The 21,195-nt window shown below is 50.5% G+C and overlaps 1 protein-coding gene across 4 annotated transcripts in view; it reads right to left on the reverse strand.

Annotated features, from left to right (window-relative positions):
* HIF3A (hypoxia inducible factor 3 subunit alpha) overlaps positions 1-21,195 on the reverse strand; it is a 36,376-nt gene that overhangs the window by 13,824 nt on the left and 1,357 nt on the right. Inside the window, exon 1 of one of the 4 annotated variants that reach the window (XM_034438189.3) lies at positions 20,242-20,792. The exons of 1 other annotated variant lie outside the window; for it this stretch is intronic. In XM_034438189.3, the coding sequence (XP_034294080.2) occupies positions 20,242-20,264 (23 nt within the window). In that variant the 5' untranslated portion in view covers positions 20,265-20,792. Of the gene's footprint in view, positions 1-3,312; positions 4,473-18,965; positions 19,140-20,241; positions 20,793-21,195 lie in introns of those variants that run through there. 2 more of the 4 variants (XM_034438190.3, XM_034438187.3) reach the window with 2 other exon arrangements.

Consider the following 21,195-nt stretch of genomic DNA (forward strand, 5'->3'; position numbering starts at 1 on the left):
CTTTGGACCAATCACCAGGTGACTGGGAGTTCTAGTTCCACTTTAGTCATGAAAGCCGGCTGGGTGACTTTGGACCAATCACCAGGTGACTGGGAGTTCTAGTCCCGCCTTAGGGATGACATCCGGCTGGGTTACTTTGGACCAATCACCAGGTGACTGGGAATTCTAGTCCTGCCTTAGGGATGACAGCTGGCTGGGTGACTTTGGGCCAATCACCAGGTGACTGGGAGTTCTAGTCCCGCCTTAGGCATGACAGCTGGCTGGGTGACTTTGGGCCAATCACCAGGAGGTGGTGAGTTCTAGTTCTGCCTTAGGCAGGAAAACCAGCTGGATGATTCTGGGCCTGTCCCTTCCCCCAGCCCGACCTACCTCCCAGGGATGTTGTGGTGGGGAAAACAGAAGGATGAAGGAGGATTATTATGTATGCTCGCTGACTTGAGTTCAAGTAATAAAGGCAGGATAAAAATCAAATAAACAAATAAACAAAAGGGCATTTCAAATTCTGGTTTTCTTTCTCCTCTACCTTTGCATCTCATCTCACAAGAAATACCGAAAAGCAAAAACAAGATGCAAATATAAATCAGCGCATGAAATTATCGGTTCTTTTCTTAAGTTCTCCTCCTGAGTTTTGCTTCTAGCTCTAAAACTATATATTAAAAAGGCGACTAACAACCCACATTCTTTTGTTTACATGACACATTTTTTAAATCGCTGTTTTTCAAGCTTGGCAACTTTCAGCTGTGTGGACTTCAACTCCCAGAATTCCCCAGCCAGCCAAGGGGAATTCTGGGAGTTGAAGTCCACACAGCTGAAAGTTGCCACTCCAGAAAGAAAGCTCACCTAAGGTTGAGCGTTCCTACCTGAGTAAAGATAGCTAAACTGCTGAGGAGCAAACGGATCACGTGGAAACCATCCAAAGTCACTTAGGAAAGAAGGGCCAGGCAGAAAAAATACAATAAATGAACAAGCCCCCTTCCTGAGCAAAATGCAAACACTTCCAACCGACTGTGTAACACATCGATGCTAGCCTTACTCTGTGTGTAAAAGCAACCACTCTCCTGGATCACACCTGAATTTGCAGTTTAGGGCAGCAGGTTTTTTAAATCTCTGACAGGAAGGAGAACAGGTAGTCCTTGACTTACGACCACAAACTGAGCCCCAAATTTCTGTTGTTAAGTGACACATTTGTTAAGTGAGTTCTGCCCCATTTTACGACCTTTCTTGCCACCGTTGTTAAGCGAATCACTCCGGCCGTTAAGTTAGCAACCCGGTTGTTAAGTGAATCTGGCCTCCCCGTGGACTTTGCTGGCGGGAAAGTCACCAAAGGGGAATCCCGTGACCGTGAGGACACAGCAACGGTCGTAAGTATGAGTCAGTTGCCAAGCCTCTGAATTTTGATCATGGGGTTGCTACAAAGGTCAAATGTGCAAAAAATGGTCACGAGTCCCCTTTTTTTCCCAGCGCCGTTGTTAACTTTGCATGGTCACTAAATGACCTGTTGTAAGTCGAGGACTACCTACAAAAGCAAATACACCTTGGCCAACCAGGAGCCTTGGTAGTACAGTGGTTTAATGCACCCTGTAATTAACACAGCTGCCTGCAATTTCTGCAGGTTCGAATCTCGCCAAGGCTCAAGGTTGACTCAGCCTTCCATCCTTTCTAAGGTGGGTAAATTGAGGACCCGGTTTGTGGGGGCAATAAGCTGACTTTGTATAAATATACAAAAGGATGAAGGCTATTGCTTAACGCATTGTAAGCCGCCCTGAGTCTCCGGAGAAGGATGACATATAAATCAAAATTAAAATAAAAAATAAAAAATAAACCAACGTCACAACCAGGGGTTCAGACCGGTTCGCAAGAACCGGTAGTAAAACCGGCGGGAGGCTCCGCCCACTGCCCCGGACGTCATCAGAAGTGATCTGGGCATGTGCACGCGCAGAAGAGAGAGAGCACACGCGTGTGCGGGCACGATGCAAACCGGTAGTAAAGGAAAGTAGAACCCACCCCTGGTCACAACCCCGACTTGCTCCAAAACACACAAGAACTGACACATGGGGTGCGATAGAGGCAACCCTTCCGAGCTGTTCAACGTTTGGTCTTCTGGCGGGACTTTCAACGAGTCGATCGAGCGACCGAGAGCCACGAAGGAGAAGCAGAGACGCGCGAGTAGAAATAGGGGAGGGCGCAGGCAGGCCGACGGTTGAAAAACAGGAACTTTCCTCGAATTAATTGCCTTCTCGACAACATGTCCCGGCGCTCCCCGTTTTCTGAATGAAGGTTAAATTAACATTCCCCTCCCATCAAATCTTCTCGAAAATCTAATGTTTTTCATGCTCCCGGATCTCAATCATCGCATCGACATTTTTCTTCAGAGTCCCACTGATTCCTGGAACCCCTGTTTCTTCTTTTCCCAGCCCCATGGAGTTTTAGATGGCCCATTTTTCAGCTTTCTTGGGTTCCTCTTTTCTCCTCGGATGTTATCTTCTTGACGTTCCAACCTTTGGAGAGATCTCCAAGCGTCTTGGATCCACTTTACTCAGCCACCCAGGTCTAGTTTGCCCAAAAAATGTCACCGACTAACTGTCTCAACCTTTACAAATTCCAGAAATGAACTGCTTGTGGTGAAAAGACTTAAGTTCTCACCACCATTGAGATCCTATCCAAGGAGACCTCCACAAAAGAACCTCAAAATTCTAAGAACCTCAGAACTTCACAAAGTTGTTTTTTTTTAAAGTTTCTGGCATACTTCTGCCCCAAAAGGTTGGGTATATTGGAGACCCTTGGATCTAGAAATGACTTGAACAAGTTCTAGGGTCCTCTGGAAGTCCACCAAAGCTCACATCTTCTAGGAAGTCCCTAAGGTGCTTTTTCAAGAGGCAACCAGACTTTTTCTGGTTTTTCTTTCATTCAAGACGTTTCGCTTCTCATCCAAGAAGCTTTCTTCAGCTCTTGAAAGAAAGGTTTTGGGACAACCATGACCTGAATCAGGGGTCTCCAACCTTGGCAACTTTAAGACTTGTGGACTTCAACTCCCAGAGTTCCTCAGCCAGCTTTGAAGTCCACAAGTCTTAAAGTTGCCAAGGTTGGAGACCCCTGACTTGGATGACCGAGAATCTCCATAGACATCTTCTAGGAAGACACTCAAATCAGATGGGAAGCCCTGAAGCCTTCTGCTGATGGGCCCAGGGAGATCTTCAAAAGATGGTTCCTCCATACCACAAACACCATACAAGGCGGGGAACGTGGGAGTTTGCCGTGCCCCAGAAGGCCCTGCCCTGAGGGCTCCATCCCAGCGCCAGAGAGGCCCCTTACCTGCACCATCTCCTGCCCCTCGGCCGCTTCCAGCGCCACCACATAGCCGATCTCTGGCTTCTCCTGGGCTTCCCGAGCAGACCAAGCCGGACTTTGTACTTCCTGATCCTCCCACGGTCTGTTTCCACCATCCCTCCCTCCCTCTAAGCTTCTCTTTTGGGTACAGGCTGTTCCGTTTCTGTGCCCTGGCACTGTGCCCATCAACCTGCGGCTCTGTTTTGCAGACAGGAGGCAACAGGATGCCATGTGGCATAGTGGTTATCTTCCCCGCCTCCCAAACAAAAGGGGTCAGCAAAGTGGCATGGCCTGTAGCCGACCCCAAGCGTGGGGTCATCAGGCCAGCCGGACTGGCGCCAAATGGGGCTGGCCTCATGCCAGCCTCCTGTGCCAACCTGCGAACAGGTGTGTTGTATGTGGCAGCCATAAACAGGCACCACGTGGCTGCAGGTAGTCCTCAATTTACGACCGCAAGGGAGCCCCACATTTCTGTGGCTCAGCCAGACAGTTAAGGGAGTTTGCTCCATGTTACGACCGTTCTCGTCACAGGGTCGTTAAGTGAGTCGCTGCAGTTGTTAAGTGAGTGACATGGTTGTTAAGTGAATCTGGCTTACCCATTGACTTCCCTTGTCAAGAAGTTGCCAATGGAGATCACGTGATCCCGGGACTGTCATAAACTTTATCAGTTGCAAATCCTCTGCATTTTGATCACGTGACCCTGGGGATGTAAGTGTGGAAAACGCTCCTAAATCTCTTTTCTTCCAGTGCCGTTGTAACTCTGAATGGTCACTAAAGGAACGGTTGTATGTCGAGGACTGCTTGTACTGGCTGGGCAAACTGAGAAGGCCGGTTTGAATTCTAACGCAAAGCAGCGGGAAAGGAAATTTGGGGGGGGGGAAGAGGGGGGCCCCCTCTTATCTTCCTCCAACCCTGCAGAATGTGTAATTTCACGGCTCTGATACGACTTAAGGTTTATTTGGAGAAAGGAAGATGAACAGAGTTGAAGGGGACCTTGTAGGTCATCTAGTCCAACCCCCCACCCAAGCAGGAGATCCTACACCATTTCTGACCGAGGGCAGTCCAGTCTCTTCTTGAAAGCCTCCAGTGATGAAGCTCCCACAACTTCCGAAGGCAACTTCTGTTCCACTGGTTGATTGTTCTCACTGTCAGGAAATTTCTCCTTCATTTCCAGGTTGAATCTCTCCTTGGTCAGTTTCCATCCATTATTCCTTCTCTGGCCTTCAGGGGCTTTGGAAAATAGCTCGACCCCCTTCTTCCTCTCTGGGGCAGCCCCTCAAATACTGGAAGATGCTATCACGTCTCCCCTGGTCCTTCTCTTCACTGGACTAGCCGTGCCCAGTTCCTGCAACTGTTCATCGTATGTTTTAGCTTCCAGTCCAGTGATGGGTTTCAAATTTTTTTACTACCGGTTCTGTGGGCGTGGCTTGGTGGGCGTGGCATGGCTTGGTGGGCGTGGCTTGGTGGTGTGGCAGGGGAAAGATACTGCAAAATCCCCATTTCCTCCCCATCAGCTGGGACTTGGGAGGCAGAGAATCGATGGGGGTGGGGCCAGTCAGAATTTTTACTACCGGTTCTTCAAACTACTCAAAATTTCCGCTACCAGTTCGTCAGAACTGGTCAGAACCTGCTGAAACCCACCTCTGCTCCAGTCCCCTAATCATCCTGGAAGTAAAACGTTTTGCTTGGGATGCCTAAATTCTGAGTGAGCTTCCACGCAAGCACATATATGCAGTTAGTCCTCTAATTACAACATTTCATTTAGTGACGGTTCAAAGTTACAACGGCACTGAAAAACGTGACTGAGGATTGTTTTCCAAAGTGATGCTCTTTGCTGCATCCCTATGACAGGTGTGATCAAAATTCATTTGGTTGGCAACCGAGTCACATTTATGACGGTCGCAGGGTCCCGGGATTATGTGATCCCCTTTTACGACCTTCTGACCAGCAAAGTCAAGGGGGGGGAAAGCCAGATTTGCTTAACGACTGTGCAATGCATTTAACAATGGCAATGATTCGCTTAACAATGGTGGCAGTTTGATAAACTCGGGAGCAAGCGTTGCTTCATATCACGCATAATCCCAAGATGTCTGACTTATGAACAGTCAGTTGTACAACACATACAGTCCTCGACGTACAACAGTTCATTTAGCGACCATTTGAAGTTCCAACGGCACTGAAAAAAGTGACTTATGGCCATTTTTCACACTTACGACCGTTGCAGCCTCCCGAAGGTCACGTGATCAAAATTCAGATGGCTTGGCAACTGACTCGTATTTATGACGGTCTCACGTGCTCAACCTTCTGGCAAGCCAAGCCAACGGGGAAGCCAGATTCACTTAACAACCGTACTCCTAATTTAACCACCGCAGTGATTTGCTGCAACATCCGTGGCGAAAAAAAGTCATAAACCGGAGCAAAACTCACTTAGCAAATGATTCCCTTAGCAACAGAAATGCTGGGCTCCGTAATGTCGAGGACTATCTGTACATCAACACGTGCCTGGGAATGCAGCAATCCCGGAAGCTCAATTTTCGTTTGCACCCACGCTCATTTCAAGTTTCTAGTCCTTAAGGTTGTTCCAAAAAAAAAAAAAAAAAAAACCCACAGGTTGGGGAGACAGTGGGCAAGGATCCACATGAGAGTCCCTATCCTGGAAGCTGTTTACAAGTATTTTCTTCCTTTCTTTCTTGGTTCTAATTTTAGTCCTCCAAAGAGAAGATCTCCTGAAGAGGAACAAAGCTGCAGTGGCAGAGAAGCCACGGGGGACCGAGCGGCTGAGCGCACGATCTCGGAGCTTGGCTCCGTCCCCTTTGCAGCTGCCACCCACCCACCTCTTTCTCTCCGACTTTCGGGTGCCCTACGGTGGGTGAGGACCCTAACTTTTTTCGGGGACATGTTCCGCACGCAACCAGAGCCCTCCTTCGTCAGAGGCTGGCGACGCCAAAGCTCGCACGCATCTTCAAAGCCTTCGTAGCATCTCTGACGTCAATGTGCTTCCTCCACTGAGGATATCTGAGTTTCGCACACGCTGCGTGTTACCAACGGGTGCAGGGGCACACCGCTGCCCCCTGATTAGCACAAAACTGCAAAAGGGGGCAGGGGGGGAGAGAGAGAGAGAGAGAGAGAGAGAGAGAGAAGGGAGTGGGCGGGCAGAAAAAGCTCTGCTGGCATGCCAACAGCCCCCCCCTCCTCCCTTGCCACTGCAGACAGCCCCCTCCTCAATTGTTCCCTCCAGATGACTTCCTTCTTTCAACTAGGACAGTCGGCGGATGCTAAGATGAGGCTGCATCTCCCGGGAGGCAACAATAGAATGGGGAGATTTCAAATGAAAATCGTTCTTTGCACAAGTCTGTGGAAGCAGAGGGTTTCCACCCCACATTTCCCTCTGGGGCAACAAGGGGGGGTGGCCCGCACCGGGCATGTCGTCCTGGAAAACAGCCGGAGGAAGAGGAGCAGTTTGCTCGGCTGAGAGGTTTCACACGACACTCCTAACCTGGGTCAGGAAGGCACAGCAGCCGTCTTCCTGCAGCAAACTGCGCTCGGATAAAGGGCCTTTTGTTTCAATGGGCAGTTGGCACTCTTCCCACCAGCCACTGCCCCACAAAGACAGGGAGTGAAACTGGACAATGCGTTGTTCTAACAATCCTGGGCTCCTTCTGTACGTTTGGTCAATTAATTGTTTCATTAATAACTTCACCAAGACATGGACAAGCTGAGGTTTAGGAATATATCCAGATCCCCACTCTCTTTTTTTTTTTTAAATTTGATTTATATGCCGCCCTTCTCCGGAGACTCAGGGCGGCTTACAATGCGTTAAGCAATAGCCTTCATCCTTTTGTATATTTATACAAAGTCAGCTTATTGCCCCCACAATCTGGGTCCTCATTTAACCTACCTTAGAAAGGATGGAAGGCTGAGTCAACCTTGAGCCTGGTGAGATTCGAACCTGCAGCAATTGCAGGCAGCTGGTCTTAATAACAGGGTGCTTTAGACCACTGTACTACCAAGGCTCTAGAGGGTTGGTGTGTTTTGCCACCCTTGCTAGGTATTTATTTTAACTTTTGTTTTAAATTGTCAGGATTCAAATGCCCAACAGAGCTGATGTATCCTGGCATCCTTGCTATTTATTTTAATTTTTAAGGACTGGAGCGTCCCAGAGGGTTGGTCTGTCCCGCCACCCTTGCTATGTATTTATTTGAAGTTTAATTTTTAAGGACCGGAGGATCCAGAGGGGAGGTGTTGTCCTGCTATCCTGCAGGACGCAAAGCGATGCCACGGACTCTGGGTCAGCCAGTCCTCGGCCCTCACACCGTGCCAGGAACATCCCCCTTTGCCAAACCTGGCCGGATTTGCAATCCCTCAGTCCAAACTGACCTGCGTGAGAGAGGAAGAAAAACTCTGTGCATGCTTAGGGGCACTCTCCCCACCGGCAGAGAACCGGGAGGGGGCTTGCCCAGAGCGCCCTTCAAGCAGTTCCAAAGATTTTACACAGAATAACAGAGTTGGAAAAGGACCCTGGAGGTCATCTAGTCCAACCCACTGTGGAAACAATTTGGGAGAAACACTCCCCGGAGAACCCAAATCAAGCTCAGTCGTGTGTGTGTGTGCTTGTGTGTGTGTGTGCATGTGTGACATGCCCCCTCCCCTTTCTAAAATAGGGTCCCCATCCAAGCTGATGCAGAAAGCTGGTCTGTGCTGGGTTTCGTTGAGCCTGAACATGCTGCAAAGCTTCACCGACTCCGCGGCCGTCCCCACCCACTCCCATCTGAGTGTGAGTGTGTGTGTGTGTGTCTGTGTGCATGTGTCATCTCTCTTCTCCCGCCCACTCCAAAGCAGGAACCCTGCTGCACGTGCTCTTGGCAAAGCCTTTGGCTGTTCTGTCCACGTCAGTCCAGGACACAGTGTACTGGAAACAGGGACGGATGCCAACTGCTGCTCGGTCGTGGGAGGAGAGACAAGGGAAGGGAGGGGAGGGCAGAAGGGAAGGAAAGGAGGAGGAGGAGGTGGAGAGTTTCATTCATTACAGGGAGAAAGAGAGAGAGAGAGAGAGTGCATGTGTGTCTCTTTCTCGTACAACTTTTGGGCACCACTCCTAAATCGAACAGGGACAGGATCTCCTGCTTGGGCAGAGGGTTGGACTAGATGACCTAGAAGGTCCCTTCCAACTCTGTGATTCTGTGTAAAATCTTTGGAACACCTTGAGGGTGCTCTGGGCAGCTGCTGTGGCCCCCTCCCGGTTCCCAGAGCGCCCCCTCCCCAAATGAACCGTATTCAACCACTTGCAGAACAAGCAAAAGGATTCCAAATGCATTCAAAAATCATCTGCGGCAAATTTTGCACCCCGCGTCACGGCAACCCCCCCCAGTCCATCTTGGCGGGGGGGGGAGGCTTAGGTGCCCTTCAAAGCCAAACCTCTCAAAATCCCCCCCCCACACACACACACCTCGTTCCCGACACCCACACAAAGCCTCTTCCCTCTGGTTTGGGTGGGAACGCAATGTTCTTGGCAAGCCAGCCGGCTCCACGCCCTACAGCTTTACATCTGGAGAGCCCTGTTTGTGTACAGAAGGGAGGGGTACGCCACCTTTTACCTGAACGCACACTGGGGTTTGGGTGTGTGTGTGTGTATGTGTATGTGTGGGGCAGGCAACCGGGTAAGGCTGCCAAAGGAAAGGAAAGCAAACGGCAGCGCCTGCTTTGAGTCTGTTTGCTGGGATGTTAAATCGGGACATCGAGGCACGGAGCGGTAGAGACAACCGGCTGTCCAGAGTTGGCTGTATTATGGGGGACTCAGGGTTCCCCCCCCCATTCCGGAGACCGAAAAATGTTGGCAAACGAAGAGACCCTTATGTATTTTTGCAGCCGTTTCTGGATTGTGTCTGCTTTTAGGGAGCAATTCCTTAAAAATGGATGATTGCTTTCCCCAGGTAAGTGTTTTTCAAACCCGGCAACTTTTAAAATCGGTGGACTTCGACTCCCAGAATTCCCCAGCCAGCTTTGGCGAAGAGGGCTTTGCTGGCTGGGGAATGCTGGGAGTTGAAGTCCACCGACCTTAAAAGTTGCCGGGTTTGAGAAGTGTGATGCCAGATTATGGGAATCGCTGCAGCCCCATTTACAAATTCAACTCACTAATGCTGGCACGAAGAGCTTTTCCCCTTCTCCTATCGTGCATGATTTTGGATGGAAATTCGATTTTATCCTCAGCACAGGAGTCCTTCTGATAGAATCAAGCGTGGGCCCTCTCCTTGCGGTGACCGAGAGAAAAGCAAATTGGCCCCTAGAAAGCACAATACAGATAGTCCTTGATTTACGGCCATTCATTTAGGGACCGAAGTTTACAAAGGCACTGAAAAAAGTGACTTACGACAGTTTTTGTAACAACCTATATAATCGTGGGATCAAAATTCGGATGCTTGGTTCATATTTATGACGGTCGCAGAATCGCAGGGTCACGCGATCCCCTTTTGCGGCCTTCTGACAAGCAAAGTCAAGGGGGAAGCCAGATTCACTTAACAACTGGGTGTCTAACTTAATAACTGTGGTGATTCACTTTAGAACGGTGGCAAGAAAAGTCGTAAAAGGGGGCAAAACTCACTGAACAAGTGTCTCGCTTCACAACGGTGATTTGGGGCTCAATTGTGGTCGCAAGTCAAGGATTCCCAGTAGGAGACATGATCACACAATCCCGACCCGTGAATCCCCTCTGCTGGGCTGGGCTGAGAATCTGGACTCGTCCGGTACGCAGATATTTTGGGAAGCCAGGCCAGCTGTTTCGGCACATCAACGCTAAGGGATCCGGCTTCAGAAAGTTGACGGGCACAACTTTGGGGGTTCGACAGGTGTTGCGCATCGACGTGGGGGTAACCGTCGCACGCCACCAGCTCTTCTAACAGGGTTCTCTGCAGAGCAACAGATGCAGCCAGCGTGGGGTCTGTGTCTGGTGTATTTTCTTCCCGGCTGCGAAATCAGCCTGAAATGCCCTCTCTTTCTCTGCAGGCAGGCGCTCATCCAACTGGGTCAGAGGGCTGGCGGGTGGCGGGAGGAAGGCACCCTGGTTGAGTCACCCGGACTGGCTTCCCAGGACAGAAGCGGTCCCTTTCTCTAGTCCCTTTCTGAAACTCTGCAGGACACTGGAAGGGGGAAGCCTGGGGCTTCTTGGGTGGTCTTGAGGTGGGGGGGTGACTACAGCGCCCCCCACCCACCCCATGGAGGCAAATGGCCGGCAAGGCAGACCTTCCTTGGCGCTCTTCCATGGCCTGTTCCCAGGCTGAGCCAGGGGAGGAAGCCAAGAACATACACAGCGTGTGAATCGGCAGAAGGAGCCGGAGCAGAATTCCCCTGCAGCCCACCAAGAAACAGGCGTCCTGGCGGGCGTTGCCAGGATCAGGAGATGCCAGGCCTGCCTGGCGTAGCCACTTCACCCACTGGCCTATAATAAGGGACCCAGCTCAGTTGCGATTCCTGAAGGAGGACCCAGCAATGAACACACGAGGCACGGGGCGACGGAAGCTATGGAGAGCAGTGCTTCTCAAATGTGGCCACTGGAAGACGGGTGGACTTCAGCACCCAGAATTCCCCAGCCAGCGTGCACGTGAACCTGAAAATAGGTGGACTTCAACTCCCAGAATTCCCCAGACAGCATGCTAATGGGGAATTCTGGGAATTGAAGTCCACACATTTAAGTGTCCCAAGTTTGAGCAACGCTACCATAGATTGGGGAGGAAGTCTAAGAAGAGCCCTGGGTTGGACCAGAGCCCCCATCTTTCCCATGCCATGCTGGAAGGGGATGATGGACACCATAGTCCAGACCAGCCCCCCCCCCCCAGAATAGAGAACCAATGCTATTCCTCCATTCTATGCTCGGGGAGCCTGGGATATTTCCCCCGCACCTTCCACCCCATCCCTCTTTGCAAAAACTCCCGTTTGGAAACAGCCTCAGTTTAAACATCCCGAAGAAAGCGTTTCCGAATATGGATGCTAAAACCTTGGTTGACCTTCCAACGGGCCGGAGGTGGAAGGGAAAAGCAAACCAGCAAGCCAGGCTATGCATTTCCCACCCACCCCCCTCCCAAGCCCCCCCCCCCCCCCCGGCTGCTGAATTTCCCGAGAAACAGAGATGCAGGCTCAGCAGTCAAGAGTTATGGGGAGGGAGAAATATTTGAGGAGGGGTCTCCCGGATAGGAAGAGGGCCTCCCCCAAGTGCTGGCTGGCAGCCCTGTCTGTGACGTCTCTGCAGAATGCCAGAGCCCCTAGCCCACCGCCTGGAAGACCCCCGTGGCACTGCATTTGCAACAGCCCAGCTGATTGTGGGTGGTACGTTGCGGGGCTGCCTGCTTTGGGGATCCCTGCCCTCATGCCACCCACCCTGGCAAGGCTGGCTGCTGTGCCATCAGCCTGGGCTTGCTGCCTGCACCGCCGTGCCCTCTGGATCCCGGAGAGGCCCGAGCCGTTCCCCTGCCCTCCCCCTGCCTGTCCCCCCCCACCCCACCCCACACTGCTTGGACGGCAGCCCAGAGGCCCCTTGCTCAGGCCGGGCCTACGTGAGCCGAGCGACGGGCGGGGGGACGGGGCAGGCCGCGAGCAGCCAACCAGCGGCCGGCCTCTTTCCTGTTTGCTTGCTAATTTCGGTTGGGAACACGGCGCAGCCATTGGACGCCCGGCTGCAACGCAAAGCCCTGGGCCCTGTGCCAAGTGGGCTGGCACAGGGCTGCTGCTAAGGCTGGGGGGGGGCGGCTGGAGGAGAGGCAGGAGGGGCAGATGCTCCCCCCCAAAGCTTGGGAAACTGAGGCAGGGAAAGGAGGCAGGCGGAGGTTGAGAGTGCAGCCCCCCTTTCCCTTCGCCCCACATTCAAATCCGCTTCCCCCCCCTCCCCACTTGTTCAAATGCACCGTGCAACTTTGGGTTCCCTCGAGGTTGCCAGCATCTCGGCTGCTGCTGCTCCTTCGTTTTTAGCCTCCTCGCCCACATCGGAGCTGGTTCCCCTTCTCCCACCTGGCAGACGAAAAGACCCCCTCCCCAAAATACTCGGATTAGTCACCGGTGGGTAACTGAGCCGGAGGCAATGATATCACATACAGCAGGCGGAAGACGGTGCCAGCATTAAAAAGGGGTTTCATGGCAAAGAGAGCGGAGAGAAGGAGGAGCTGGCAATGCCGAGCTCCGTGGGCACGCCTGACCCGCCTTTTGGAGCCGCCTCGATCCTAACGACACAGGGAGTCCTCGACTTACGACCACAATGGGGCCCCACGTTCATGCCGCTGAGTGAGACGCGTGTTAAGCGAGCTTTGCCTTCCTTGCCACAGTTGTTTAAAAGTAAATCGCAGCAGGTGTTCCGCTAGGAACGCCGTCGTTAAGCGAGACTGGTTTATACCATTGGGTTGGCTCGTCAGAAGGTCACAAAAGAGGACCCAGGGAAGCTGCAGCCGTCGTAAATAGGGGTCGGTTGCAAAGCGTCTGAGCTTTGATTAGGTGGTCAGAGGGATGCTGCAACGGTCGTAAGTCTGAAACACGGTCGTAAGTCACTTATCTCCCAGAGATGTTGTCACTTCAAACGGTCCCTGAACGAACCGTCGTAAGTTTGAGGACTAGCTCATTAATCCGCTTATTATTATTTTTTCCCTGGGAGCTCATCTGGCCTCGCCAGCGCCACTGAATTGTGTACACGGCAGCGCTCGATTCGCAAGCGTGCAATTAAACAGGGGAAAACAGGGGGTGCCCTTTCTCCTCTCCTTAATCAGCCAGCAATTAGCAGAGGAAGTGCGGTGGGCGAATCGCTAAACAAGCTTGTGTCGTGCGCGCACACCTGGTGTCGGCAGTTGCGAGGTGTTTCACCTCCCGGTTTGGAGGGAGGCAGCTTTGGGGACCAGGCAAGGGTCTCTTGGGAAGCGTGCAGGGGCGCAAGGAAGCCTGTGGGGTGTCCAGTGATTCGCGGGTGCCATTTTGACTTTTTTGACCTCATCCCACAGATACCGCAAGGACTCATTTCGACTCCAAACTTGACCCACAAATCTGCCTTCTTCAGGGAGCGTCCTCTTACAGCGTGTCTCAACCTTGTGAACTTTTAAGATGGGTGGACTTCAACTCCCAGAATTCCCCAGCCGGCCATCTTACACTTCATTAGCATACTGGTTGGGGAATTCTGGGAGTTGAAGTCCACCCACCTTATACACTGGACTTGACTTTTAAGCTCCCTTTATGCCTCTTCAGGGACTGTTCCCACCTTGCAAAAAAACATCATATTTTGGGAAATCGCGACCTAAGAACGAGCCAACGGTACCTCAAGACGCTCCCAACATCCCTCTAACCCCAGAAATTGTATGGAAGGCCAATGACCTCTTCCATCGGAGATGAACCCCAATGTTTATTGAGGAAGTCCCCCAACAGTGTTGTCCATCACTGTTGGATTCCAAGACCCATAATCCCCCACCAGTGGGGAAAGGTTGCTCTGCACATAGAGCTGATGGTTTAGAACAGTGTTTCTCAACCTTGGAAGCTTGAAGATGGGTGGACTTCAACTGGGAATTGAAGTCCACCCATCTTCAAGCTACCAAGGTTGAGAAACACTGGTTTAAAACATGGAGATGCCATCAACTTCATTGCAATTGCGGGACCACTCCATCGTTCTCGTTCCCCTCTCTGGCTGCTTTTTTTTAAAATCAGAATGCAAATTTCTCTTATGTGGGGATAACCAGAAGTGAGCAAAACAACAATTCTCAACTTCAGAAGACAACAGGTCCTTCCAAATTGGATATCCAGGAAGTCGATCACAATTGAGCCCGACATTTCTGTTGTTGTTAAGCGAGACATTTGTTTAAGTGAGTTTCGTTCGATTTTAGCGACCTTCCTTGGCGCACGGTTGTTAAGCGAATCACTCCAGTTAAGTTAGTCACACGGTTGTTAAATGAATCTGGCTTTGCCCCGTTGACTTTGCCGGTCAGAAGGTCACAAAAAAGGATCACGTGACCCCCCCCCGACGTCATAAATAGGAGTCAGTTGGCAAGCATCTGAATTTTGACCCCATATAACCATGGGGGGTGGTTGAAATGGTCGTAAGTGTGAAAAAAAAGTCACTTTTTCCACTGCTGTTGTAACTTTGAATGGACACCAAATGGAACTCCTGTAAGTCAAGGACTACTTTTACAACTCTCAGTAACCAGAACGCTGGACAAAAATCGTGGTCGCTGGCCATCAAAACTCAAAGAGGCTTCAGGCCAATGAGGTGTCCAATCCGGAGGGTTTGCCAGCGCCGGCTGGGAGATTCTGGGAGTTGAAGTCCACCCATCTTCAAGCTTCCAAGGTTGAGAAACATTGATTAGTTAGAGCAGTGGTCTCCAACCTTGGCAACTTGTGGACTTCAACTCCCAGAGTTCCTCAGCCAGCCAAGGTCATTTGCCAAGGTTGGAGACCCTTGCTCTAACTACGCTGGGAATTCTGGGAGTTGAAGTCCACAAGTCTTAAAGTTGCTAAGGTTGGAGACCCCTGACTTAGAGGGATGTGTGAACCAGAAAGGAATTTTTCTCAATTCCATAACACAATTGTTGTTATTTGGACCGAGAGGCTCTGGGGGAACTTTACACCCAAAAAGGAAAGAAAAAATAAATAAATTACAAAGATGACTTTATGTGATCCCATAGGAACAGCCAAGCCTGGTCGAAATTCAGCAAAGTCATGACTTGGGAGTGATAAATGCACCCCAAAACGAGTGACGAAAGATGAAGGAATAGCCTGCAGTTCAACAACAATAAATGTGTATTTATTGCATTTCCAAAAGGTGTAGAAAAAAAATGCGCAGTACCTACCACCTCAAATCCATTACCCGGGAAAAAAATCCGGGGCACTGAACCTCTGGACTGATGCTTAAGCCAACAGAGAGAAATGAGCTACAGTAATTGAACATGTTCTCCGCTTCCAACTCAAAACTATTGATGCTCTGCAGATTATGATGCTCACTTTAAAAACCAGGAAGAGAATCTTTGACTCTATAATGGCAGAAAGGGCTGGGAGAGGAACGCAATCTTTCTTCTGACCCAAAATATTGTGTATTGTGTATAGGTGGGTGTGGGTGTCTTAAAAGCCAGCGTTTTTACGTGCCACTTGCTAATTCTGGGAGAAAAGCAGAGGCTGAATCTGAGGGGGCGTGTGTGTGTGATGTCATAACAAGGGGCGGGGCTTCAGGTGCCTGATAGCAGCTGCCATCTTGACTTTTTTGACCCCTGCCCCACCAACATCCCTACTAATTCTAGCTCTAAAGAGGCCGGGGAAGAGACCCAGAAAGCGAACCATAGAAAGCCCAAGCGGTCCTCGATTTACGGCGGGTTCATTTAGTGACCGAAGTTACCGAAGCAACTGGGGGAAAAATGTGGCTTAGGACCGCTTGTGACCCTGGCAGCATCCCTGTGGTCATGTGATCAAAGGGGATCACATGACCCCCAGGACATTGTAACTGTCATAAATGTGAGCCAGGTGCCCAGCGTCCAAATTTTTATTATGTGACCCTGGGGATGCTGCAACGGTCGTAAGTGTGAAAAATGGTCATAAGTCACTTTTTTTCAGTGCCGCTATAACTTCGAACAGTCACTAAACAAACGGTTGTAAGTTGAGGATTACCTATATGCTTCTTGGGAAAAAAAAATCAATGTTTTTAAATTCTACTTCCTTGGAATAAATGATGTTTATTATAAAAAAAATTCTACCATTGATCACTTGGTCTACCAGTTCGTTATTTGGCTTTTCCCACCCGTGATACTAACTTAAGGATGGCAGGGATTCCCTTAACAACGGTGGCAAGAAATGGTCATAAGACGGAGCAAAATCCACTCAACGACAGTTTCGCTTAGCAAGGTAAATGCTGGGCTCAACGGGGGTCGTAATTCGAGGACTAGCTGACCTTCCTAGCTGCTACACCAGCTGACCAATGACCCAGTTCAGAGGGAAGGGTCTTCTTGCAAGGGCCATGCCGGCAGGAAAGAGAGTGCTTCCCTCAACAGTCCAAGTTATTTGGGGTACTTTATGGGCCCAGCCTCCCTTTCAGGGGTGGGCTTGTACATGGCCTTTGGGGCCCATCTTAATTATTCTCAGCCTCCTTCTTGTCTGGCAGAAGAAATCAGCAGGTACATTGAAGCCCAGCAGCACCTCTCGAATCCAGCACCGATGCCCCTGCAGGGTGCCGGAATTTTTCCTCTTTCCTGCCTTATGCTCCTGGGGGTCTCTAGGTCTTCACTGACACCAGGTTCTCCCCTTTCAATTTCCCCTGGGCCTGGGGTTGGCTTGAAGAGAATAACAGGGTGGGAAGGGACTTTGGAGGTCTTCTAGTCCAACCCCCGGCTCAAGCAGGAGACCCTCGACCCGTTCAGACAAAATGTATTTCTTCTGTTTTCTTTCTGTAGTCTGTATTTACATATTCTGCATTTACATATTCTGCATTTACATATTCTGCATTTACATATTCTGTATTTACAGGTGGTCCTTGGCTTATGGCCACAAGTGAGCCCAGAATTTATGTTGCTAAGCGAGACATTTGTTAAGTGAAATTGGTCCCATTTTACGAACTTTCTTGCCACAGTTGTTAAGTGAATCCCCCTGGTTGTTAAGTTAGTAACACGGCTGTTAAGTGAACCTGGCTTTCCCCTGGACTTTGCTGGTCAGAAGGTCGCAAAAGGGGATCACATGACCCCCCCGGGACACTGTGACCGTTATAAATAGGAACCAATTGGCAAGCATCCAAATTTTGATCACATGACCACGGGGAATGCTACAACAGTCGTAAGTGTGAAAAATGGTCATAAGTCACGTTTTCAATGCCTTTGTAACTTTGAATGGTCACTAAATGAACTGTTAAGTCGAGGGTTGCCTGTACTTGTTTCCTTTCTTCCTTTCTTCCTTTCTTCCTTTCTTTCTTTCTTTCTTTCTTTCTTTCTTTCTTTCTTTCTTTCTTTCTTTCCTTCCTTTCCCTTCCTTTTCTTCCTTCCTTCCTAACCATAACACTAAAATAATTGATCTATCTATCTATCTATCTACCTATCTATACCTCTTTCTCTCTCTCCTTACCTCTTCCACCAAAATCTTGAAACTTTTAGCAATCTGCAGTTGGCAAAAACAGTGCCTCTGGACATGTACAGAGAGCGTTTCCTTCTCAAGAGAATAATCCCATCCTGTCGTCACATCTATGGCACAAAAACATAGACCCTGCTGCTTTTTTTATAGTGCCTATAAACCCAGATTCTTATTTTAGAAAATTAATCACGGGCTGTCCGACACTCATACGCTCCGGAAAGACCTTGGCGGCCGTCCCGGATGCCTTTACAGAAGTCTGCAAGAAGGTGTAGGGAGGACTCCTGGGTCAGATAAACCACACGTTAAGACTCCTTTGGTGCAAACAGACTTTTTAATCCTATTGGCCTAGTTAGAATTGCTGCCCAAGCAAAAAAGGGAAAGGAAGACCAGCACCCACAAAGCCACAATTCTCACATTGCGGAGGTTGTAATATCTCCATCCTTCCCAACACCTCTGGGGCCCCTTGGTTCATCCAAGACCACAAACAAGCCAGTGTTAAAAGTGCCGTACTGAGTATATCTATAACCCAATTCACAGAAGGGGAAGACTGAGACCTGGAAGGCACAGATAGATCTGCAAGAGGAACTGCGGCCAGAGCCATGTTTCTCAAGAGACACAAGTCCTGCTCTGGCTCTCACTCTCCAAGAGGGGCTCCTCACTACTCAGCCCCACCCCCCCAACAAAGTCCCTCTTGCCCAGAGATTAAGTCCCAGACCAATCTAGTCCCATGCACGGAAGAATAACACGGGGCAGGGGAGAGAGAGAGAGAGAAAAAAAAACACGGTCTGGATTCCCACTATAGACGCAAATCAAACTCACTTCCTTCGAGTTCTAGATTCACGTGCCTGAGATTTTGCTGTTTCACAAAGTAGAGACGGACCGTAGTTTGGCAACAACAATTCTGCATCACTACTTGGAATATGTGTACGAGCCGAGAGAGGCACCCCAAACTGGGCCTAAATGCCAGAAGCCTGAACTCTGCTTGGAAAAGAGCAGCCGATTCGGTTTGGGCAGAGAGTAGTATAGAGGATGCAAAAATGTATATTTGTAAATGTGTGTGGGAGAGAGAGAGAAAAGAGACACGGAGGGAGAAGGAAGGAAGGAAATGGAAGTGAGAATGAGAAGAAGAAAAAAAAAGAAAAGAAAAGAAAAATTAAAATAACGGAAAAAAGAGACAGGAAGAAACTAATAAAAGATGAAGGAATGGATCATGAAAAGCAGAGAGAGAGGAGAAGAAAGAGAAGATTGAAAAAATGGCGAGCAAGCAAAGAAACTGCTGAGCACGAAACACATCGCGGAAGGAAAGAACAAAATCTACCAGAGCAGCCCAGGGAACAGGGAAGAAATGGAAGAAGTAACTGATGGAAAAGACAGAAGAGAAAGACAGAAGGAGAAAAAGGAGGAGGAAAGCAAAGAGGAGGAGAATATCTGCCCAAAAAAGTTGAACGTCAAAACACCAGAGGAAAACGGAGCAAAGCCTGAACGGGAAGGAGCGCAGGAGAAGGCGGCACAAACAAGCCAAGCAGGGAAGGAAGAGATGGCAGAGGGAAAAGCTGCGATGGCCAAACAGTGCAGGGACTTACCTGCCCCAGAGACCCCTGGGGGGAAGGCACCCTCAGGCCCAGCTTCCTGCCTAACTGCCCCATCATCGGTCTCTGCCATCCACTGGCCGCCGACTCCTTGCCAACCCCGAGCCGAGCGGGCTCCTCTCCATATGTGGAATTGGATCCTACCTCCACCCACCGCGTCACGGCCTGGCACGGAGCTGGGAACACGTGATGTACACAAGACCGGTCATGTGTTCATCCTCCGGCACGCGAGGGTCACCGGCTTCCCTGCCCGGAGGAAAACAGCCAACAGCAACGGCTGGGGAGAGGAAGGACATGTGCGAGGAGGAGGAGGAGGAGGCTGGCTTGGGACAGCAGCCAGTCGAGATGCCTGCAGAGGGGAAAGGGCTGAAGCAGAAAGCAAGAGTCAGCGAGAAGCGGCCGCCAGAGGGTGCCAGCGAAGCCGTGGGGGAGAACCCGGAGCAGTGCCAGGGATGTTATGCAGAAGAGACAGCCCAATCCGGAAGCAACGGATTAGGATGGGAAGGGTTTGCCCGGCAGCAGGTTCATGTTTTAAAAGGGTCCCTCCTCCTGGCCCAAATAACTTCCTAGAAGTTGCCATCCCTGGCTGGGCACAGCCGTGGGCACCCTAAGCCAGCAGTCCTGGAGGCTGCAGGATTTTGCAAGACTGAGGCAGTGCTGGAAATACCCCAAGGTTTATACTCCTTGCAAAATTGCCAATGAAGCTTCTCCTTAAGGCAAGAGCCTTGGTAGTACAGTGGTCTAAAGCACCCTGTTATTAAGACCAGCTGTCTGCAATTACTGCAGGTTCGAATCTCACCAGGCTCAAGGTCGACTCAGCCTTCCATCCTTTCTAAGGTAGGTAAATTGAGGACCCAGTTTGTGGGGGCAATAAGCTGACTTTGTATAAATATACAAAAGTATGAAGGCTATTGCTTAACGCATTGTAAGCCGCCCTGAGTCTCCGGAGAAGGGCGGCATATAAATCAAAATAAAAAAATAATAATAATAAAAAGTCTGTGGAGTCCCAGAAAGTGCCTTCATGGGCAGGAATGCCTCAGGACCTCTGAAAAGTAGCCAGGATCAGCAGGAGATCAGCTCTGGATTCTAACCTGGATTTAATCAATCCCGGCCACGATCCTTCGGAGAGAAGGAGACCGATCCCGGGTTCTTAGCTGAAGCGGTTCGCGGATTTCCCCCAGAGCCATTTCCTTCTTGCCAAGGAGAGAGGCGGTGAGCGGCCAAAAGGTTCCTATTCTGTTTTCCCGGCATCATCAAAGCTTCGCCTTACCTTTGATACTTTGACCAGGACATCCCTGAGTTACACAGTCATGGTTAGGGCTGATGCACACCTCCGCCCCGCAGTCAGCTCTCCGCGCTCATCTTAGCCAGGTTCCGCGAGAGACTAAAACTCTTATAGGCTAGGAGCGAGCGTTTCAAAAGAGGGAGAGGAGGGGCGAAGTGAGGTCTGCCTTGGCCGGATGCCTCGGACGGGTGGAAGGGTGCCAGGTTTGTCCTCCCCAGGCAGAGAGGGCCAAGAGCTGCCTCGGAACAGCCAGTGCGGCAAATTCTGCAGCCCAGGAACCGTGCCGAGGCAGCACACCCCCTTGGGGGCAACGAAGCCCCCGTGGGCACACATTCTTCCCCCTTCCCAACCAGCCAAGCGAGGCCCCAATTGCACCCACCCAGGTCCAAATTCCTCGCAGCCAGCTGGAAAGCACGCGGCAGGGAGAAGGGGGCTTGAAGCCATTTTTTCCCCCATTTCTTTCTGAACCCCCAAAGTCTCCTGCCTCCCCTTCTGCACTCTCTGTGACCCAGTTTTGGGAAGATCCGGATGGATTTGACCTACATCCTGATCACCTTGTCTTCCACACGCTACGGCAGGTCTGCAGGTGTGGCTTCAAAACTGCACCCCCCCCCCAAAGCTTAACCCCTCTCTCAAACTCAGGGTGCAGAAAGCATTCCTGCCAATGCAGGTTGATCTCAGAAGCCTCCCCCCCTCTCTCTTCCCCCTTCTCCCAACTGTCCTGGCAACTTAAAACTTCCAGCCTCCAAGCTTTGCGGGTGTAAAAGCTGGTTGCAAAACCAACATTCCTAAAGATGACCACGAAACGGGCTACTGTATGCCACTCACAACATTCCTGCTGGTCGATAATATTACTGTCACAATAAGTGACATGTAGGAATCGGCTGGCTCAGTTTCTCCACAATCTTACTGTACAAAAATTCCTTTTGCCATTTGCAA

The sequence above is a fragment of the Pantherophis guttatus genome, chromosome 10, assembly GCF_059756535.1.
Source record: "Pantherophis guttatus breed Tessera chromosome 10, ASM5975653v1, whole genome shotgun sequence".
Classification (NCBI taxonomy): Eukaryota; Metazoa; Chordata; class Lepidosauria; order Squamata; family Colubridae; genus Pantherophis; species Pantherophis guttatus.